This window comes from Eleginops maclovinus, chromosome 19, assembly GCF_036324505.1.
Source record: "Eleginops maclovinus isolate JMC-PN-2008 ecotype Puerto Natales chromosome 19, JC_Emac_rtc_rv5, whole genome shotgun sequence".
NCBI lineage: Eukaryota > Metazoa > Chordata > Actinopteri > Perciformes > Eleginopidae > Eleginops > Eleginops maclovinus.
The window spans coordinates 13,840,680-13,860,891 of NC_086367.1; the positions used below are offsets into that span (position 1 = coordinate 13,840,680).

Sequence of the window (20,212 nt, forward strand, 5' to 3'; positions counted from 1 at the left end):
TAATGAAATCATAATAATTAACAATATTACAATAGATGTTTGCCTTTAGTGACTTCTTCTGATCTTTGTTAATTTGACTTACAAAGCTGCATAGTATTTGATTGTCCATAATTTTTCTGTTTCATAAAGAGTGTAATACATTGTGATACTGTAAGCAAGGTGATGTATCGCAATTTCTGAATGTAATTATAGGAAAAAATATTATAAAAGATTGCCATAAGCATTCAAAACCTGAGTAGAAACAGTTTACTTTCAATGCAATCAGAAAAGTGGGGTCTTTATTTCATCATAACCCCTGTTATCAATCATAGCTCTGCCAAAATACGGTATTTAAACTATTAATCAAAATTGGATAGCAAATATTGCAATTCTCACACCCCTATTCCAAGCCTGGAGTTTTAGCCGTTATTGTTATATCAAATGTCAATGTTATTTCAAGGAGATTTCTTTTGCTCCTGGAGCAGAAACTGGAATATCTGCGTTCCCATCAACACTCAGCATGTCCTCCTTGTTATGGGTGTGGCTTCATTTCCTAAAAGCAGTCATGGTATTGCAAAGCTATTATACTAAAAGCATCAATAAAATGTCAAAGGAGGCCTGTGTTAAGTTATTAGCGTTATGTAAAAAGAATATTGGTTTCTGTATCTACTGCAGTGCTACGATCAAACTAAACATATAGGCGGGGGGGGGGGGGTCATACTGTAGATAAATATAGGCATATCTGTGCATCTGTCAGTCCTCTTCTATCAAGTGCTCTACGTTTGCCTCGAAAGTGGATGTCCACATGACTCAGCTTACTAACTCATTGGTTCTGTTGGTAATGGTGTGCCGTGTTATGAGGGTGGATTTGGTTTATGCGCTAAAAAAAGTCCTGCACTCTAAGAGTCGGCTTATAGTACCAGTTGAATGTTTGCATGGCACGTCACATAGTCTGCACAGAGACATTTTTTCATGGAAACATTTCAGTGATTTGAAATTACAACCCAAGCAACTTTTGATGTCGTAGATAATTGCTAACAAGCAAGCCCAGCCTTGAAGAATTGCCTCTGGGTATGATCCGACTATCCCAGTTCATATGTGTGTAGTTCTCACTTTGATAGCAGTTAAGCATTTTGAAATGAAATTTGTTAGCTTTTATGTTCAATTTCATGCCAGGCCAGCTGTCTATAATTTCCCTGCAAAGCTCTTATGTGAAACAGCTGCTCCATTCTGGTGTATTCACTGTGCTTGGTCAGGGGTCCAAAAGGATGAAGGGGATGCATCCAATATAAATGAGAGGACATGAATATTTACTAATGTGAGTTTGCACTGTCACTTGTATTTCCATTGACAACTATACGGTCTGACACAGTAACCAAGCCTCTGTCACCTTAATTCTCAGTGGCATTATGCTCCAGTAAATAGTCAATCTATTATTGATCATCCCTTACAAGTTGCACTGTCATCTGAAAAGTTTAGCCGCTGAATGCTTAATTGATTCACAATGTTTATTCCTCAGGGCCTTCTGCCATCGATTTCCTTGAACCTGGTCACCTGTGCCACTAAATTCTATATAATCCATACTTAAAGGGTTGATACCATTCAACTCAATGTTTAACATAGGTATTTCTCTATAGTCACTTCATGATCTTTACTAGTACAAGGCTGTACAAACATCATATCTAAAAAATATCTGCTGTTTCTACCCATGTGTGCAGGCCAGCTACCTCAGTACTGCTGAGTTATATCTGCTGCTATTTTAAATATCGAAAGTGAACGCAATGAATTAACAACTCACCAAAGGTGTTTCAGTATAACTGTGTCACCCAGTCTCTCTTGTAAGTTGTGAAATAGCAAGAGAGTTCAAAAGCTTATAGTACATGGATGAACAAACAAAATGCATCTTGTCAAATATAGTCTTTGTCGTTTACTCTTTTTCCCTGCTCTAAATCCCACTAGTAAAATGGGATACGGCTTCAGACGAAACATCTTCCAGTGGCTTTTGGGAAAGTTGATGCGGTCAGTCGCGACATATCTGAGCAGTACCAAAGTAGAAAAACCACGGGAAATTCGCCCAGCCAGCAAATGTCAGTGGCTTAACATGCTTATGTAACATTGGCATAGCATTTAAAGTCTTTTGTAACATTACATCAACTCCTGCCTTTAGTGCTGTGCTCAGTTCTGATACTTGAGCGTTATTATAAGGTTTTAAGTACAGGATTTTGAGTGTATTTGTACCGTGACACTTTATCCTGTGTCTTTATAAATCCTGCATGCTCTACTTTAGATCAACACTTACTACCGAGTACTTGACTGCAGATTCTTGCCAGAGTGTGAAGTCATTTGTAAAGATGTGGCGTTTAAAAGTTGTCACCAAACTCTTAGCACACCATTGACGCCTTTTGCATATTCTGTGCTGTATCATAGCAACTGGCTGCTTTCTCTTTTTGTCGAGGTTGTGTTCGCCAATGCTGGGAATATTCTCAGTTTCTTCTCTTGAATCAATGCCATTTCCCCTCTAAACACACACTATTGTTACAAAGTCACTGATTCAAACTGAGCTAATGAGCAGATAAAATGCCGTAAGTAACACTCTGGTAACGCTGACCTTTAGTTGGGCTAGAAGAATGAGTGCTTTCAGTGGAAAATGGCATGTTTATAGTTTGAGGTCTTGTGTTGTCAGACATTTTTTGTTTTAGTCTTTTCTTGTGTCTCATGACTTGCAAGTTTTCTCAAAAAGGTGCAAACAGGCAGTTGTTTGGGAGACACTAATGTCCTGCTTTACGCTGCAAAAAAAAGGCAGCTCTGCCAAATCCGTCAAGCTCCTGTGGACGGAATTGAATAAACTGTATTAATTCCCAAGGGGGCTTTGTGTTCATTAATTATGCTTTATTTATTTTTGGGAGTTCTTGCCTCTTGGATTAGACCACCAAATCAGGACAAACGGGACAAATTGTTCATGAGGATTGATTTCTCTTCTTATGTAAGAAGTTCAAAGTGGCAGTTTGGCTTCTTGAACCTTCCATTCTTCAACCAATCCATTATTCCTGGCCAAGCATGCCGCAGAAGTCCAGTCATTGTGCCCTTGGTTATGAATGTAAGCCGTGTCATTTTTTTGGAACTATTGTTACTAATGACTTGTGGTCAAATGTTCAGCTCAGAACAGATTCAAACTCGACTCTCACAAACTGTAAAAACAAACTAGGTTATGTTCATCATGAATACATGGAGTACAACATTAATAAAGACAACCTGCTTCTTTAAACTACAAATACATGACTTAATCATTGACTCATTTTCCACCTCCTTTAGAGTCATCTACTTGATGCAGCATGAGTCTTGTTAAACATCTGCTTTAATATTACCCATTTAATAATAGCAGAAAAGTGTTTGCAAGGAAAGACATGGGCAGTTGGTGATTTCTATTATACAGTATACTGATCTAGCTGGGCACATTTCCAGAATACACAAGACCTGCATGTGTAAAATGTGTGTAACCTTCAGTATCCAGTGACTCTATTTTACACCTGCATAGACGTATGCCGTTATTTGTTTTCACTGATGTCTGAAACCCAAGAAAACAGAAGCTGTATCCTCTGGCAAATATCTGGATTGGCTCCAAATGTCCGAAGAATACTTGGAAAAGTATCTCTTTTTCTATGTTTCTCTGTTCAAGTAAGACGTATTATAAATCAAATGGCTTTACCACTGGCAGTTGTTTGCGAAGATTTATGTGCATATCAAAGGTAGCTATGAAACAATGCTCCTTGCTTATATTTATGCCTTCACATTATTCAGCACTGTGGAGGAGACGTTTGGAATGAAAACACTTCAGAGAAGATCAATCAGCAGTTATTAAAACAATGTATTAGTTTGACTGCTACAAAATACCATGTCATTGCTAAACAGACTGCATCTTTCATTTGGACAAAGTGCAGACTGTTTCTAAAAAATATTCTTCTCTCAGCTTGTCTGACTCTCTGTAATGATGCCTTTTTAAATATTTTGTGTAGCTGACAGGTGTTTGCTACGAGTTGGAATAAATCAAAAAGGCTAACTCTGCCAGGCTTCTTGAATTTTGGCTTATAATGATGAAAATGTTCTTTATGCTCGGGTGCATCAAGCCAAGGTCACTGTATCCAGCAGTGTTAACAACATTGACATTTCTTACCAAAAGCAGCCCTGTGATCTTTGCTAGAGTGTTGCAAGATAAGAAGGACGCACACATATTGCGAGTGTGGTTCTGGCCCAGTGCTGCTGGCTACCTTGTGAAGAATGGCTGATTGTTTGGCTATTAATAGCCTGCCTAACCGTAGAGCCAGACTGGGGTCTGCGGATCAGCTCAAAAAGAAGAGTGCCACACTGCAGGCTTTACCACTGCATGTGTGTGTTTATATATTAGTGCATTCCTTTGTGATGCCATATCTGTGTGCCAATGAGGCTCGTGATTTGAACTGAGTTTGAAGAACTTGGTATATTGTCAAACCTATCTTCATCTTGGATTTATTTGTGTGGGTGAGATTTGTTGTAGGAGTGCTATGAACATGAATACTGTTCTCATAATGTGTAGATCAAGTCAGTTTGTTTCCTGTAGCCATGGCCAACTTTGCCACATGTATAAGCCAAGACTAAAGTAGTCATGACATTGCCCCTGTCTTTGTCTGGCTGCAGAGTGTGTGTGTGTTTGTGTGTGCACATGTGTTTGTGTGCGAGTGTGTGTTTGGATATGGGAGAGTGCTGGCAGACACTCAGCTGCTCCCGTTTCTCTCCAGCCAAGGATCGGCTTGACTGGCAGAGGAAAGAGCACTGTGATGTACCTTTTGGCTTTTCGTTGAAGGCAAACGTTATTGCTTCATAAACAGTGCAAGTAATAGTTTGTCCTGTTATAATGTTGTGCTTTCCCTACATTTTGCAGTCTATTTCCGACTGATCCTCGCTCTCTGCTCCATCCACACCCTTCCAACGTTTGCAAACACTCTTATGATCAGCTGTTTTTAATCCTCTGCAGGAATTAGACATCAATGCTCTCCCCAGCATGCACCTCAAACAAATTCTGCTGACAGCCGGATGTTCCTGTATGAGGACTGTGTATGTGTACCATACACAGCCACTCTTTGAGTATAATACAGACCTTGACACGAGTCGAGATTAACTTCAAGACTTCTACTTCCTCCCTCCCTTCCTCCCCTCTCGCAGCAGCGCCTTGAATCTGCATGAGTCATTGTGGACCACAGCTGATGGAAATGAAATGAGACTGTGCAGAACAGGACTGTAGCGTCACATGGCCTGTGCCGGGGGAGTGGGAGGGGAAGGAGAGGTAGTGACTTAATGACATGGAAAAAAGGGTTTTATGCTAATGACCGTCTAAATTTATCTCCCACTTTGGGCAGACACACACAAACAGATGCAGCCAGGCACACATGCACAGACAGGCACCCACCAGTTGCCTGTGAGTAAGGCTTGGATGAGGAGCCACATACTGCTCTATGCAAAAAGGAACAGATTTAGTCTCTGGGTGCTAAACATGCAGGCACAGTGAGAAGGAGACAAGTATTATATATGAAAGAAATCATACGTAATCTTGTGGATATATGGCAAGTTCCTATGAAGGAGTGTACATTACCCAATCAAAGAGCTCTCCCATGGGAAAGGTATCATGCCTGTACAGAGAGCAGGTTAGACAAGCCGTTTCTATTGAGATATTTATCTGTCTTAGCGTCCCATGGGATCCTGAATTTCTTCACTCCCTATGATCATACACATATTCACACAGACAACTAAAGGTTAGAAAGTGTCATGCACGTTAGTCTGGTTAGATGAGGATCCTCCAATGTGTATGACATGACCCCTTTCAGACTATTGGATAACAGTTTTTATCCTCTTTTATAGGCCTTCCAATTTCCACATGAATGCAGCAAAACTTTGATACTCTTTGTGTTTAACAATGAGTTGAAAGAAGTTTCTGATTTTAAGCCAGTCAGTTTTACTTCCATTATGGTCCAGACTTAAATATCACTTAAATATTGGAGGGATGGTCATAAAATAGCCCCTGACTTTTGATTGAGGGCAACCAGAAAGTAAAAATACACTGCTCGGCAAAATAAAAAGTCACGAGCCTGTGGGGGTAGTGCTATGGTCCGTGATTGCTGCAGTTGGTCTGGTCTAGGTTCAGCAACGTTATGTGCCCAAAGAATGAGGTCAGCTGACTACCTGAATATACTGTATGACCAGGTTGTTCCATCAATGGATTTTTTCTTCCCTGATGGCACGGGCATGTTCCCCAGATGACAATGCCAGGATCCATCGGGCTCAAATTGTGAAAGAGTGGCTCAGGGTGCATGAGACATCATTTCCACACATGGATTGGCCACCACAGAGTCCAGACCTGAACCCCGATTGAGAATCTTTGGGATGTGCTGGAGAAGACTTTGCGCAGTGCTCCGAATCTCCCGTCAGATTAAAAAAAAAATGTATTCAACTCTGGACAGAAATAAATGTTGATACTTTGCAGAAGCTTGTGGAAACGATGCAGAGAACAAGCCAAAGGCGGTCCAACGAATATTAGGGTGTGTGACCTTTTTTTTTGGCCAGGCAGTGTATATTGACATCAATTTGCTGGATTGACAGAAAAAATCTTCATCATTCTATACAGATGAGTTATCAATTTAATAGTGACTTTACCTTTAGAGCCACCATCAGATTGATCCTTTTGTTTTTGAATGAAATATTGTGACAACTATTGGATGGATTGCAGTGTGATTCATTGAACTATCATTTAGCACTAAAATATAGTCTATGAAATACCCTTCAGCCTGAGTTGTACTGCACTGATCTGTGTTTATTGCTAATTCGCAAATGTTAGCATGGTAGTAAACAAAAGCTGGCATGCTCATACTGTAAACCCTACTTAACTTTAAGACAGTGAACATGGTAAACGTTAAACCTGCTGAGCATGCGTGTTAGCATTACCAGTGAGCAGCGTTGTGAGTTATGATGCTGACGTTAGCCTTTAGCTCAAAGCACAGCTGTGCCTACGTGTAGCCTCACAGAGCAGAGCTGACAGTCTTAATCTTTTTTTTTATGGAAAAGGAAAGACAAAGCTATGCCCAGAGGAAACATGACTCGTCATCCATCTGTTCCCGACTGCGCCATCACTCACTTCCTGTTCTTCACAACCTTGCTGCAGCTGTGCTTCAGTGTGACATAAGTCAGATTTAGACACAAGCAGGAACTTAAGTTGAAAAAGTTATATGTAGAGTGCCCTTTATACTTTGTAGCCAAAGCTCTTCTCTTGGTGCTAATTTCATTACAAACACATGTAGAAGAAAACGAGAGAGAAAATGAATTAATGGGAAGTTGTGTGATAATGAACTAAACATGGGCAGGCCTCTTTGCCTGAGGGCCTTCATGTGACTCTCCTGCATACTTACACACACACAGACATGCAAACTGTATTTCCGTCAACAATAAGCTTCAGGAAGCTGGCTTATCTCTGCCTTCCACAGCATCCACAGTGACTTCCTCCCTCCTTTTCACCAGCTTCTTCCCCTCTGCCAGTTTGTCAGTCTATAATGTAGTTTCTTAAAGCTGAGCTGAGCCCTGTGCCACAGCTAGCAGGAAGAACTGCCTGACAGCTTATTGCCCTTAAGCGCTAATCGCTCACTGGCGCCTGCCACCCATCAAACATCTGCATGTTGTCTGTCTCACTTCCTGTATCACAGAAATCCATACCCACTGTAATGATATAGGATTGATTTGCTACGACACTATCGCCTGGAAGATAAAGCAATGATGCAGCAGAGGAAGGGAGGAAAGAGCTCTTGCTCTAGCTAAAGGGTGTGTCCTCGCTAAGCCTTTTTGGAGAGTTTTATTTGAGCTCTTGGAGTTAATATTGGGCCAGTGGGGGTTGTTCACTTGGGTGAAAAGAAACTGTCTTTATCATCTGCCAAGCAAACTTTGATAGAGTCAGACAAGCCTTAGTTTGCTAGTAATTGGATAGTTTCATAACTTGAACCCTTAACCAACAAAACATATTTTGTCTCACACCTTTCATATAATTTAGCCTTTTTCAGCTTTTCTTTTTTCTGTTGCTCTCTTAGAAACTCGTACAAACAGATTTTTGGCCCAAGATTCTAAAACAAAAACAGCCCTGCCCCAGGGTGAAGTTAACTTCAGAGTTAATCAATAATGAAATGAAAGATCCATGTATTATGAGTAAAGAAACATCGCTCCCTGGCACTGGAGGGCGTTGATTGCGAAATGATTATTCAGTAAACTGCCATCAAAACACTGAAGACAGTTTGAGGGAAAACACATTTAACCTTGTCAGCTAACAACAAATCCTTTCAATTGTCATGCAGTGCATCTTCTAAAATGACTACAACTTTCATTATGAAACAGTTTACACACATGAGTGTCTTTGCATTTATGTGAAAGGCGTCCTTAATGTTTGAGCAGAATCACAGTAGGGAAGCTGTGTTGTCAGTTCACACAGTTTAAAATCACATCTAAGAGTGGAATGTAGCGAGTGGACTAGCATGTGGTTTTCATTATATAACTGCTGCTCTGTCCTCAGTAACAGGTGTGTTTACTTTGACAGTTGAAGTCTCAACTAATGGCATTCATTTCCAATATCTATCAACCGTATCACAGCATAATGTGGATCAAATGAATTTAGATCTGTTCCAAAACACTTAAGTGTGCTCATGCATGTGTGTTTACTTATAGCTACAAATATGTTGACATGCATTCCATAAACTGTATAATAGGTATATGTAACCAAATAAGATGATAGTCTCCATCAGATGTGTCTGACTAGCCGTCCTGTAATCTAGAGCTCAAATGACAATCCTGCAGAAGGAGAAAAAAGTGGAGATTGGCTACTTGAATGTTGGAAGGTTTAGATTTGGATGATCTGGATTAAAACCCTCGATGCCCTGCCAGTCAGCAGTCATCAAGCTGTTCAATCAACAGCTGTTCTACAGGTTTTTCATGAACCCACCTGCTGTTTTGTGTTTATACTTCATAATGAAAATGTTGAAATTGTAAAATAGTCAACTTGTTCTTCACACGAATAGCTTGAGAACATACAATTCACAGTAGATAAATTGCTGTGTCAGAGGTTTTGCCACACAGTCAGCTTTCAAGTTTTCACCCACAGCTGAAATCTGCCTCGAACAATACAGGTTCTCTGACACGCCCTTCCAGTCTCCCACATGAAATTCCTTCCTTACAAAGCGTGTGCTGATATCCAGGGAAGGGCTGATTATTCACTCTGTTACTCTGCCAAGGCAGTCACTGTACTGTAGGTCTTAACAACCTCTTTTTTTGATTCTTTAAAAAACAAACAATATAAGATTTGTGAGGATTTCATTTGTTGATGTCTTTACTGTGGGTTATGCACATGAATATGCATGGCAAAGCTTGATTCATACCTATAGCCATCTCACTATTTGACATTGCTGGCTATTTTTTGCCTCTGTGGCTCACATTGATAAGTCAGTGAAGGTAATGAGTGTTTGCTGTTTGCTGGTTTTGAAAATGAGCCAGTCTTTCATTAAGTGTGCGGGCGCAGAGGTTGGCAAGTCAGCTTTTTAGTCAAACAACTACCAATGTCTTTTTTTTACTAAAAGAGCAGCTTGAATTAATCAAAGCGTGAAATGACATCCAAAGCTGTGGATTGTGTAAGTGCTGTTTGAAATGAGGCGGCCGTCAAAAGTGAAGCCAGAGGAGCTCTATTTGATGTGACGTGTTGTCATTACCAGGGCATCATTTTTTATTTTTAGCACTTTGAAGGAAGACAGGGCGATTGCAGTTGAACTTGGGTCTTATTTTGCTAGATTTGTTACTATAGAGTTTGCCCAAAGTGAGTCGGCAAAACAAGTTACACAAAGAGGAGGAGATTCATTTGGATTAAAACTAAGCCTGTTTACTACTGTATATTATTTATGGTTGAATGATGGGAATAGCAGCTGGTCTGACTAAACACTATCATGTATTGACACAAGTGTGGGTTGGGCTCTTTGCCTTTGTTCCAGAACTGCCAAACTGATGACTGGTAGTTTGCTTTAAGATACCATGGAAACAAGTTCTGTTACTAAAACGACACACCTTGATAGCAAACAAGGGCCAGGGAGAGCTTAGATGTTGCTTGCTTTTCATTCAGCTCTCGACAGGGGCACCATGTTCATGCTCACAGAATTGTGTTTTAGGTTCTCCAGCTGGATTATTTGTATATTGAACAATGCCAGCCACGATAATAACCGAACAAAGGAGGCCAGCTCCTGTGCTGCGTTTGTGTTTGTGCTGCTGTGAATTCATGTATACAAAACCCCCAATACGCTGCCAAATGCCATCTGATATGATTTAGGCTAATGCTGTAGATGATTTGTTGCTACATCTGTTAGTCATACAGACTAAAGGACCTACATACTTAAGGCAATATCCGTCCCTCTCTCTCTTTCTCTCTCTCTCATTAATCATGCAAGATCCATAGATAATAGATGGTGCTCGTGGTGTCTGTAGCCTTTCACTGCAAACTGGCCAGACGGATCTGTTAACATGACCTATATACATGGACGGGCCATTGTGCTTTCAGACATGCATCGCTGAGCGTGACATCAAACAAACATGAAGGGTTTATAGTGGATTAGTGTTCATTTCACCTTTTATAGTATTCAGTTTATTAGTCCTGTTTTGTCTATGCATTTCCTGCTGCTCTTTTGTCCCTTATTAGCCTTGAAACACTGTATAATTTAGACATGTTTTTAAAAAAAGGCACTGACAGTGTACGGCCACAAATGTGAGCTGATGTCATTGCACTAGAAAAACTGATCCTGCATTGCAATTACTCATATTGGCCTTGTGTGTTGTTTCTGTGTGTGTAATTTAAATGTGTAAAGGGGGATTAAAGGTGCAGAGGGCTCACTTAGAGCAGAGAGAAATAAAGCTGGAAGCTTTTACTTTGTGCTTATATATGTGTAGTATGATGGTGCGAGGGGTTCAAAGCCCAGCCATGTGAAGCACATAGATCATTAAAAGCAACAGACATCAAACATCATGACTGAGTCACAGAAACATCATGTGTATGACACACAGTAAAGATGTGATTGAGCAATAATCAACCAGACTGTCTACAGAGAGAGGAAGGCCCTGCTCATGAAGGTAATTTAAAAATCCTTAAGCTAATCACATTTACGGGATAACACAATCCAGAAAGATCAATAGGACGTAATATACTGTATATGCTCCTCCTTTCCCTTTTACTCCATATGATTTAGGATCAGAGGAGATAAAGTGGAGGTCCGATATTCCTTTAACTTAGGAAGGTTCCTAAGTTAAAGGAATATATATATATAACATATATAACACTGGAGCATCATTTTCTAAAATAAAAGAGAATGCTTTTTCTATGTGCTTATAAACTAAGTCTTTCTGAGTCTTTATAAATTCTTCTTTACATATTTTGTTGAACTCGTGATGATTGCCATTGAGGTTCAAAGAAAAGTGATTATACAATTATTTTTTTACTACTTGGCCACAGTCAAAGTGTTAATCAAACAGAGAGGTTTTCATTGTCCACCCGTCGATGGATCAGGCAATCTCACTATTGTCTGGAGTAAAGCCTCTTTGCTGTGCCATTTGGAGACATTAGGAGATGAAACAAGGTCTCAACCCAGCTTTACTATGACCTGTCAGTCCCAGTAATACATGTGTTAATAGAAGGACTATAGAAGCACTATATTGATATGAGTGTTTTAGAGAAAACCTTCACATGTAAGTAAAGACCATAAAAATTACACCAATGGTAATCCCATCGCACAGTTGTATAGGTGCGCTAAAACATAATTTCACAGATCAATGATCTATTATTTTATATGAGAATAATACATTAATTGATTAAAGAAATGACCTTAATTAACAATTTGTCTCATTGGCTTATACATACAAAGTGCTCTGATTTTTAGGGTAGATACTGTGAAGAGACTTTAAAAAGGGAGTCTCAAAGGGAATGACATTGAGAAAGAAATGTTCGGATGTGCAAAGGAAGCCATGAACTAGCTACAAAGACTAAATAAATACATAAACTGTTATACAAAAATGTAACCTGGAACTCTCAGGAAAACCACTGTTTGCTTGTGGCAATCACATTTCTATTTGAATTAGCAATGTCCTCCTCAGTGATTATATTCACACCTTGGGGGACCATTCACGAAACATTTACTGTCAAGCAATGGACATCTGGCATTTACATTGTGGTTGTGCATTCACATTTCTGCTTATATCCCATGTATCTTAGAAAATGTCACAATACTCCATATGTAATGTCCCTCATATAGAGGTCACTTGTTTGGTTTGCTGTATCTGATAACAATATTGTTTGTGTCACTAATGCTATCATTTGGCATAGCTCCGCACATGCTAGCTGATTCATGATTACGTCCACCTGTAACACTGTGTCTGTGTCCCTCTTTGCAGGTTAACTTTGTGGCATGTCAGCTGTTTGCCCTGCTGATGGCTGTGTGGTTTCGGCTCTACCTCCACCCGAGTAAGACCAGTCCTTTCATCAGACATGTGGTGGCCACTCTGCTGGGTTTCTACTTGGCTCTCTTCTGCTTTGGCTGGTGAGTCACTCCGCTGTTTATCAGCTCTTTACTTCTCATCACTACCTTTTTACACTCCTTACTTCCTTCATTTCATGCTATTGTAAATACATGATGATGCTGCTACTGAATTGTTTAGAAGGATGTTGTTAATCTCACGGTTCAGGTATTGGTTTATGAAATATCATATATCAAGTAAGTGTAATGAAGTGTCCGCTTCAGTTGGTGATTTTAAACATTTCCAGAACGCAACTTATTCAAAACATTTATTCAGTTCATTTATTCATTTCAAACTTTGTGCAGATAATTGCATATGAAAATGATTCTCAACAGAAAGGAACAGAAGTCACAACGGACTTTGTGACTGCCCTTCTTAAATGTCCCTGATATAATGATTAAAGGAAAGGCCAAATCTGAAGAGATTGAAAGTCCATTGGTCTCTCAGAATGGGCTTGCTAGCATTAGCATCATGCTCCTACTTTTTTCCTCCTGTCATCAATATACACCCTTTTCCTTGTTTGTAACATATCTGCCCTCGTCCTCCTCCTTCCCTCCCTTTTGTGCCAGCCCCCTCGCTGCCCTTCCCCTCTTATTCTCCCTGAACCCGTCCTCAGTCCTCTCATCCGCACCAAGCAAATAGGTCGATAGAGCAGTAACAGATATCCAATTATAAAGCTATTGCCCTGTAATAGACAACCCGCTGTACCTCTGGCAGAGTGCCTCAAAGGGCTGTCAAGTGTGTGTTTGTATTGGATAGCAAACCTCAGAAACATTATTCAGACCTGCACCTAATGGGAAAATCCTAACCAGGTGAAATGTTACCTTTTCTTCGGGTAATAGGTGATATGGTGTTATTTCATCACCTCGCCGCCAGACGGTTTGTGTACATTATGCAACTGACACTGAGCCGTGGTTGGCTCATGTTGTTTGTTGTGGCTGGAGAGGTGATGTAGTAGAAATGATTTCCTGACCCAGAGAAAAAACGATTTTCCAATTCAAGCATCGCATGACAGTGTCAGGTAAAATTGACTACATTAAACCCAATTTTATTCGCTTAAAATGCTTGTAGTGAAATGTTAGGCTGCTTATTTTCCTAAATGTTAGAGAGTCTCTCTCTTAACCCCAGTGTTATGAGTATTTTGACATTAGGTATACAGTAGGCTTATTCCTGCAATAAGAAAGTGTCTCCAGATTTGAATCACATCTTAGCAATACAGCAGAAAGATGTGTTAAAATAAAGAACTGCAACATAGAATTAGTAAGACAACACAAGTAAAATTACTGTATTGCACTCACTGAGTTGTGAATGGGCACTGTGAAAAAATGCTTTGCATGAGAGAGAAAAGGGACATGAAGAAGAAGATGAAGATATACTTTAATTGATCCCTTACAGGGAAATTTCTTTCCCCACTCTGTTGTGTCTATATACACATTACACACACAGGGAGGATATACATGTACAAACACAACCACACACATGCAGGAGAGGTGGCAGAGCAGGGAGGCTGCCAGGTATCCGGCGCCAGGGAGCAGTTTCAGGGTTCGGTGTCTTGCTCAAGGGCACCTCGGCGGTGGTTCAGGAGGAGAACTAGCACCTCTCCAGCTACCAGCTCACTGCATTTTTTTGGTCCATTCGGGACGTGAACCGGCGACCCTTTGGACCACTGTCGAAGAAGCCCTTACAGACTAAGCCACTGCCATACATTGTGTTCTTTTTTAAACAAAAGCATACCCCATTACAACATAATGAACAACATAATGAAATTATTTTGTACAAAAGACTCGTTGTCCTGCTGATGTCAGATCAATCTTCTCATCTTGAAAAATGCGATTTATCCTGACATCTTCTTTGTCCAAATGGACCAAACAATCAATAAATGTGTGTCTGTGAAAGACTGCCAAAGAGCTTTAAGTGCCAGATCAATTAAGAGAGTAACAGCCCCTTTAAATCTCTAGAAGCAGCTACATTTAACTAAGTTTGTATATGGTACTTCCTGTGCCTGATGCAGTGCTTAAAGCTAACTATTTCATGCCAGACATCTATTACAGGAGTGATAGTGTTCATATCACTTCAGTTTCTGATTTACAAAATTGTCCAAACCCATATTATGATGCAGAGGTTGAGATGAGTGATTGAAAAAGACAGATGTAGTTATTTGTCAAACTTCTCAAGCAGAGCAAGGTTACAGTAACACACACACACACACACACACACACACACACACACACACACACACACACACACACACACACACACACACACACACACACACACACACACACACACACACACACACACACACACACACACACAATGTTTTAAACCTTCATTGCTCACGCTCTGTTCTTTCTTAGAGGGCACCTGGCTGTTGCCCTAGAGGATCTGCTGCAGAGTGTTGGTTTATTTTAGGATCTATTCCCTCTCCGTCAGAGGCACATGTTTGTGTTTGAATGTCACTGGAGGAAACAGTTGAAACATTTCCTCTGTCTTCTGGGGCTCAGCAATTTAGCTTTTGCAGACATGCTAAAACAATCATGTTAATTGATACAGGCTAACCGGTCAGAAGATATATTGTCTTTTATTGATTTATTTTCCTCTCCCTTCATCCGGAATAACTGCATTGCTTTATTTGTTGAGCACATTCAATTCGCCCCGCTTATGATCCTTGTTCCCTGCCAACCCCTGATGCCCTTACCATCTTTGTTGACTCACTGCTAACGCAGTGTGGCATCTTTGCTCTCCTGGAGGTCCTGACGTTGGTAGCATCACACACTGTGCCCTTCAAAGACCCATCTGGTAGCTGTTGAATTGTGAGTTTGTGCATGCCTGTGTGTATGTTTTTACAGGGGGAGAGATTGGTCAACATAAGTCAGAGTTTGATCAACACACACATTCATGCTTCTGTCAAAGTAACGGTGCGATGTATGGAATCTTGCATCTGGAAGGCTTTGGAAGTAATTTAGGAACATGGTGAGATGGTGATCGTCACGTCCGGCCCTGTGACAGCAGATGACATATTCCTAGTTACACACATTACCAGTTGTGGTGTCTTAATGCTGTTATTTCCTCTTCCTAATAGCTGCTTTGGATTATAAATCAGGGTGTGGATCGTAATACAGAATGAGGAATTGGCATGTGTCTTAGAAGGAATATGTTTTTCAGTAAATGACAACTCTAAGAAAATGTTATATATAATTAATGTATGTGTCTTTGCAGGTATTCCCTCCATTTCCTGGTGCAGAGTGGTCTGTCCTACAGTGTTATGATCTTCGTAGGCCTGGAGCACATGCATAAGTAAGTACAAAGATATGGGCCTCATGGTTCCTAATCACACAGAATTGTAAAACGCCTCATTGTATCCCTCAGTAATAAACCTTTAAAGGGAAAATTGAAGCATGACAAAGACATCTGTCAAAGTCAGTAACCAAAATCTTCTGAAATGTAAGATTTAATGTTGGATAACGTGAATGCTTCATCTCAGCTAACTATGACCAATCTTGTATTTGCGTCATTATTCGTTAGTCTCGTGTTTTTTGGAGGCATTCGAGCCTGGGTCTCAATGACGATGATTCTGCCCCCGGGCTCCCATCTGTGACCATGGCTTATCAAGAAAAGCACACGCACACACAGGCACACACATTGTCCATGATTTTATTTGATTGTTTTTTCTATTCAAGGTTATAAGTGCAGGTGCAAACAGAAGATGTTCCCTCTGGGGTGAGGACTTTAAATAGACTGTAGCAGAACATTAATCACTAAAGCGGCTGCCCTCTGAAAGAGAGGACTCAAAACTCAATGACACTGACCTAACATACAGATTATGGTACTTCAACATGAATGATTGTTTTACTTCATTACATTTCAACAAGTCGAATAACTTTATTTCTAGAAGTTTAACACACACCAAACAGCTTTAGTGTGCTTTTAGCCTGGGGTTCTGCTCCTCATGTTGTCTGTAGATAAGGTGCTCCCTTTTACAATAGCTCTTGAAGTGAAAAAAACTGTGACTGTTACCATACCCAAACACACACACCTCCATCATACTCGGAAATAAAGTTCAGCCAGCCCCTCGCTACCCCCACCGGAAGAGGGTGGGTAGGGAGGAGACAAGTACTACAGAGGCAGGACGCTCTGACATGCTCATGCTTGCAGAGGACGTTGAACCCACTGCCTCAGGTTTTTGCATAACAAATGGCTTGTTATCTCAGCAGCAAGTTGTGATTTACATGGGGCCGTGTGCTTTTGGCGTCTCTTTGGCTTTTGCTCTTTGAACTGCGCTTGTGTTGGTTACAAGATTTTCAAATATTTCAAGATGTTATATGCTTATGTTAAAGAAATATGACTGACTGATTTATTTTGACTATAAAAATGTTTTATTATTCTTTTTTCTTTTCTTAGGATTCGTTGGCCTTCTATTGTTTATTTTAAGGTCCCTTTAAAAGAAAAAGAGGAAACTGTCAATGTAAGCCTGAGATGTAAATGTTTAATTTAAGGCTTCAGATTAAAAAATATGCCAAGACGTAGCAGTAGGCCTTTGGTTAAACGTTCACCTTGCCCTATTTTACAACACCTTCTCAGGAATATTAAATGTCCTTTTAACACGGCATTTGTTCTTTGTGTTTCTTTTTCCAGTCAAATTCCTATTTTTAAAAGAAAGTTGTTGCTTTCTCTCTGCCTTTCTCAGTTTGATTTGTTTCTTTTTATACATCTTTTTTCTTTATCTCTTATCTCAGAGTCATTTCTTGTTTTTATATAATAACACACCGTAGCCTTTGCTAATGATAAAACTGCTGACAGGAGATATAATGAATGAGTATAAGGCTGATTATATACACTTATTTTCAAAAACACCTACCACAATGACACTTGCTGCACGTCTGGAACATTCCCAGGACAGAAGCACTGTGGCGGGACTAGTTTTCTCTATTTGTTGTTTGCCACTCAGTTTTCCGGCCCTTGGGGCTAAGTATAGAGTGAGCGTAGTGTGACAGCTTTATAGAGTTGCAGAAAGGTCTTTTTTGTGTACTGTGGGAAGGGGTGTGAATGTGAACCCGGCTTAGTGTAGCTCTTGACTGACCACTTTGTTAGGCTGCGAGGCATCATATTTCATGCTATTCTAATCTCTTGCAGCTCTAGATCTCCTGCCAACCTCTCACGCAGAACTCACACAGGGGAAGCAGCAAAGTGCAACCTGCTGAGAGCTGCAATGCTGCCAATTTCTATGAAAAATGCAGCCAATCTGAATGTTTGGGATATGTTAAAGGTCCCATATTGTGGCCGTTTTTACTGATCATAATTCCATTGTTGAGGTGTTGGTTTTCTCATACAGCATCTCTGTATAGCAGCTGTCTCCAACACGTCGCTCGCGAGCTACCAGTCGCTCGCCGCCCCCTTCAAAGTAGCTCGCCAAATAGTTTACATTTAAACCATAGACTGTATATATAAGATTTAAACACACATTTTCATAATATGCCAATTTCATTTGTCACCTGTACATAAAGTACCGCTCATCTTCTATCTGAAGATATGTTGCTACGATATTTGTTTTCACAAAATATGACACAGAGCGCTGTTATCAACCGGTATTGCTAACAATGGCTAACCCGAGGTAATTGCTAAATCTGTAAACAAGGCGCGTCCATCTTTTCCGAGTTTCCGACCTCGAATGTGACGTCACTCCCAGTTCCGACCTCCAACCTCCGATGTACACGCGGCAAACACCGAACGCGGCATTAGCTTGACCATGGCCGCTGAATGCAACAAGAGGCAGAAAACATACTTTTTTCACGAGAATTGGGAAATAGACTTTTGTTTCACAAGTGTAAAGGACAAGTGTGTTTGTTTGATCTGTGGAGTAAGTGTGGCGGTCGGTAAAAAATGCAATGTGGAGCGCCATTTCACCACAGTCCACAGCACCTTCTCACGGAACTTTCCCGCTGGTAGCAATCTACGAAAAGAAAAGATAAAGGACCTGAAAACACTACGCTACAACGACAGCAGTCTGTTTTTACCAGACCAGCACAGAAGGCTACTGCTTGTACGGAGGCTTCGTTTAAAGTGGCGCACATACTGACAAAACGCAAAATGGCCTTCACTGATGGCAGTGTTGTAAAGGAGGCCATGACCGCGGTGGCTGAAACGTTATTCAAGGACCATAAATGTAAGACAGAAATATTGTCTGCTTTTGTTGATGTACAACTTGGTGCAAATACAATGGCAAGGAGCGTGTCTGCACTGGCTGTGGATGCGGGAAGACAGTTGGAAACTGACATTAACAGGTGTAAATGGTTTTCTATTCAGCTGGATGAATCTGTTAACGCGAGCGATACTGCCCAGCTGGCTGTTTTCATCCGCATGGTTTTTGATGATTTCACTGCGCATGAAGAGTTTTTGACTTTACTTTCATTGAAAACTACAACAAGGGGAGTCGATATTTACAATGCTGTGAAGAACTACTTCACGGAACAGAAGATCCCTATTGAAAAGCTGGTGTCAATAACCACTGACGGCGCACCAGTGATGACAGGTCGTCACTCTGGATTTATTGCCCGATGCAAAGCAGACCCGGAGTTTCCGCCATTTCTGGCCTACCATTGCATAATTCACCAACAGGCTTTATGCGCGAAGGTCATGGGATTTGAACATGTCATGGAGCCGGTTGTCAAGATTATCAACTCCATCAGAGCAAAGGCTAAGCAACACAGGACCGTCAAGCAATTCCTGGAGGAATGCACTGTGATGGCTCAGTAAGGGTAAAGTACTGCAACGTTTCTTTTCCTTGCTGGGTGAAATCAAGATTTTCTTGGAAGAGAGGGGGGAGGACACCACCTTGTTATCTGATGCAGCGTGGGTCCTTGATCTTGCCTTTTTGACAGATGTAACTGAGAAAATGAATAACTTGAACGTACAGTTGCAAGGTAAAGAGAAAGACGTCTGCAACATGATCAGTGCTGTTAACTGGCCTTTTTCATCCAGCAGTTGAAGGCCAAAAGATTCCAGCATTTCCCCTCTGTCACAAAGGTTTTGGAAACCCATGCAGGGGTAGCTGATGCTTTGAACACAGAGAAGTACTGTGACCTCTTGATCAAGCCTGGCCAGGAGTTTGCAGACAGGTTCAGAGACTTTGAGAGACTTGAGCCCTGTGCGACATTAATTGCCAACCCATTCATGAATGTGGACATTAGTCAGATTTCCGGGCAGATGGCAGACCTTTTCTGTATCGATCCTGTGGAAATGGAAATGGAACTTTTAAACCTCCAAAACGACATACAGCTGAAATCTCAACAGCATGCTGAACATTTCTGGAGCTTGGTTGAGCCAGAAAACTATAAGAATCTGTGTCAAGCAGCTCTGAAGACAGCTGCTTTGTTTGGGTCTACATACCTCTGTGAATCTTCTTTTTCTGACATGAATGTCATCAAATCTAAGTTCAGAAGAAGACTGACAGATGAACATTTGAAAGACTCCATAAGAGTGAACCTAAGTGGGTATATTCCAGCATACAGCTCTCTTGTTGGCACCATGCAGTGCCAGGTATCTCACTTACTAAAGGTGCTTGACTGAATATGTAGGCTAGTGAATAAATTACTGAAAGTGTGATGTGGACAAAGTTAAGAAGTTCTAATTGTTC

General features: G+C 40.7%; 1 protein-coding gene across 1 annotated transcript in view; it reads left to right on the forward strand.

The window, feature by feature from the left end:
* The window catches only part of mboat2a (membrane bound O-acyltransferase domain containing 2a), a 39,237-nt gene that overhangs the window by 5,853 nt on the left and 13,172 nt on the right, over window positions 1-20,212 (forward strand). The window contains exons 2-3 of the mRNA XM_063908855.1: window positions 12,457-12,602; window positions 15,799-15,876. Of these exons, the coding sequence (XP_063764925.1) occupies window positions 12,457-12,602; window positions 15,799-15,876 (224 nt within the window). The remainder of the gene's footprint in view (window positions 1-12,456; window positions 12,603-15,798; window positions 15,877-20,212) is intronic.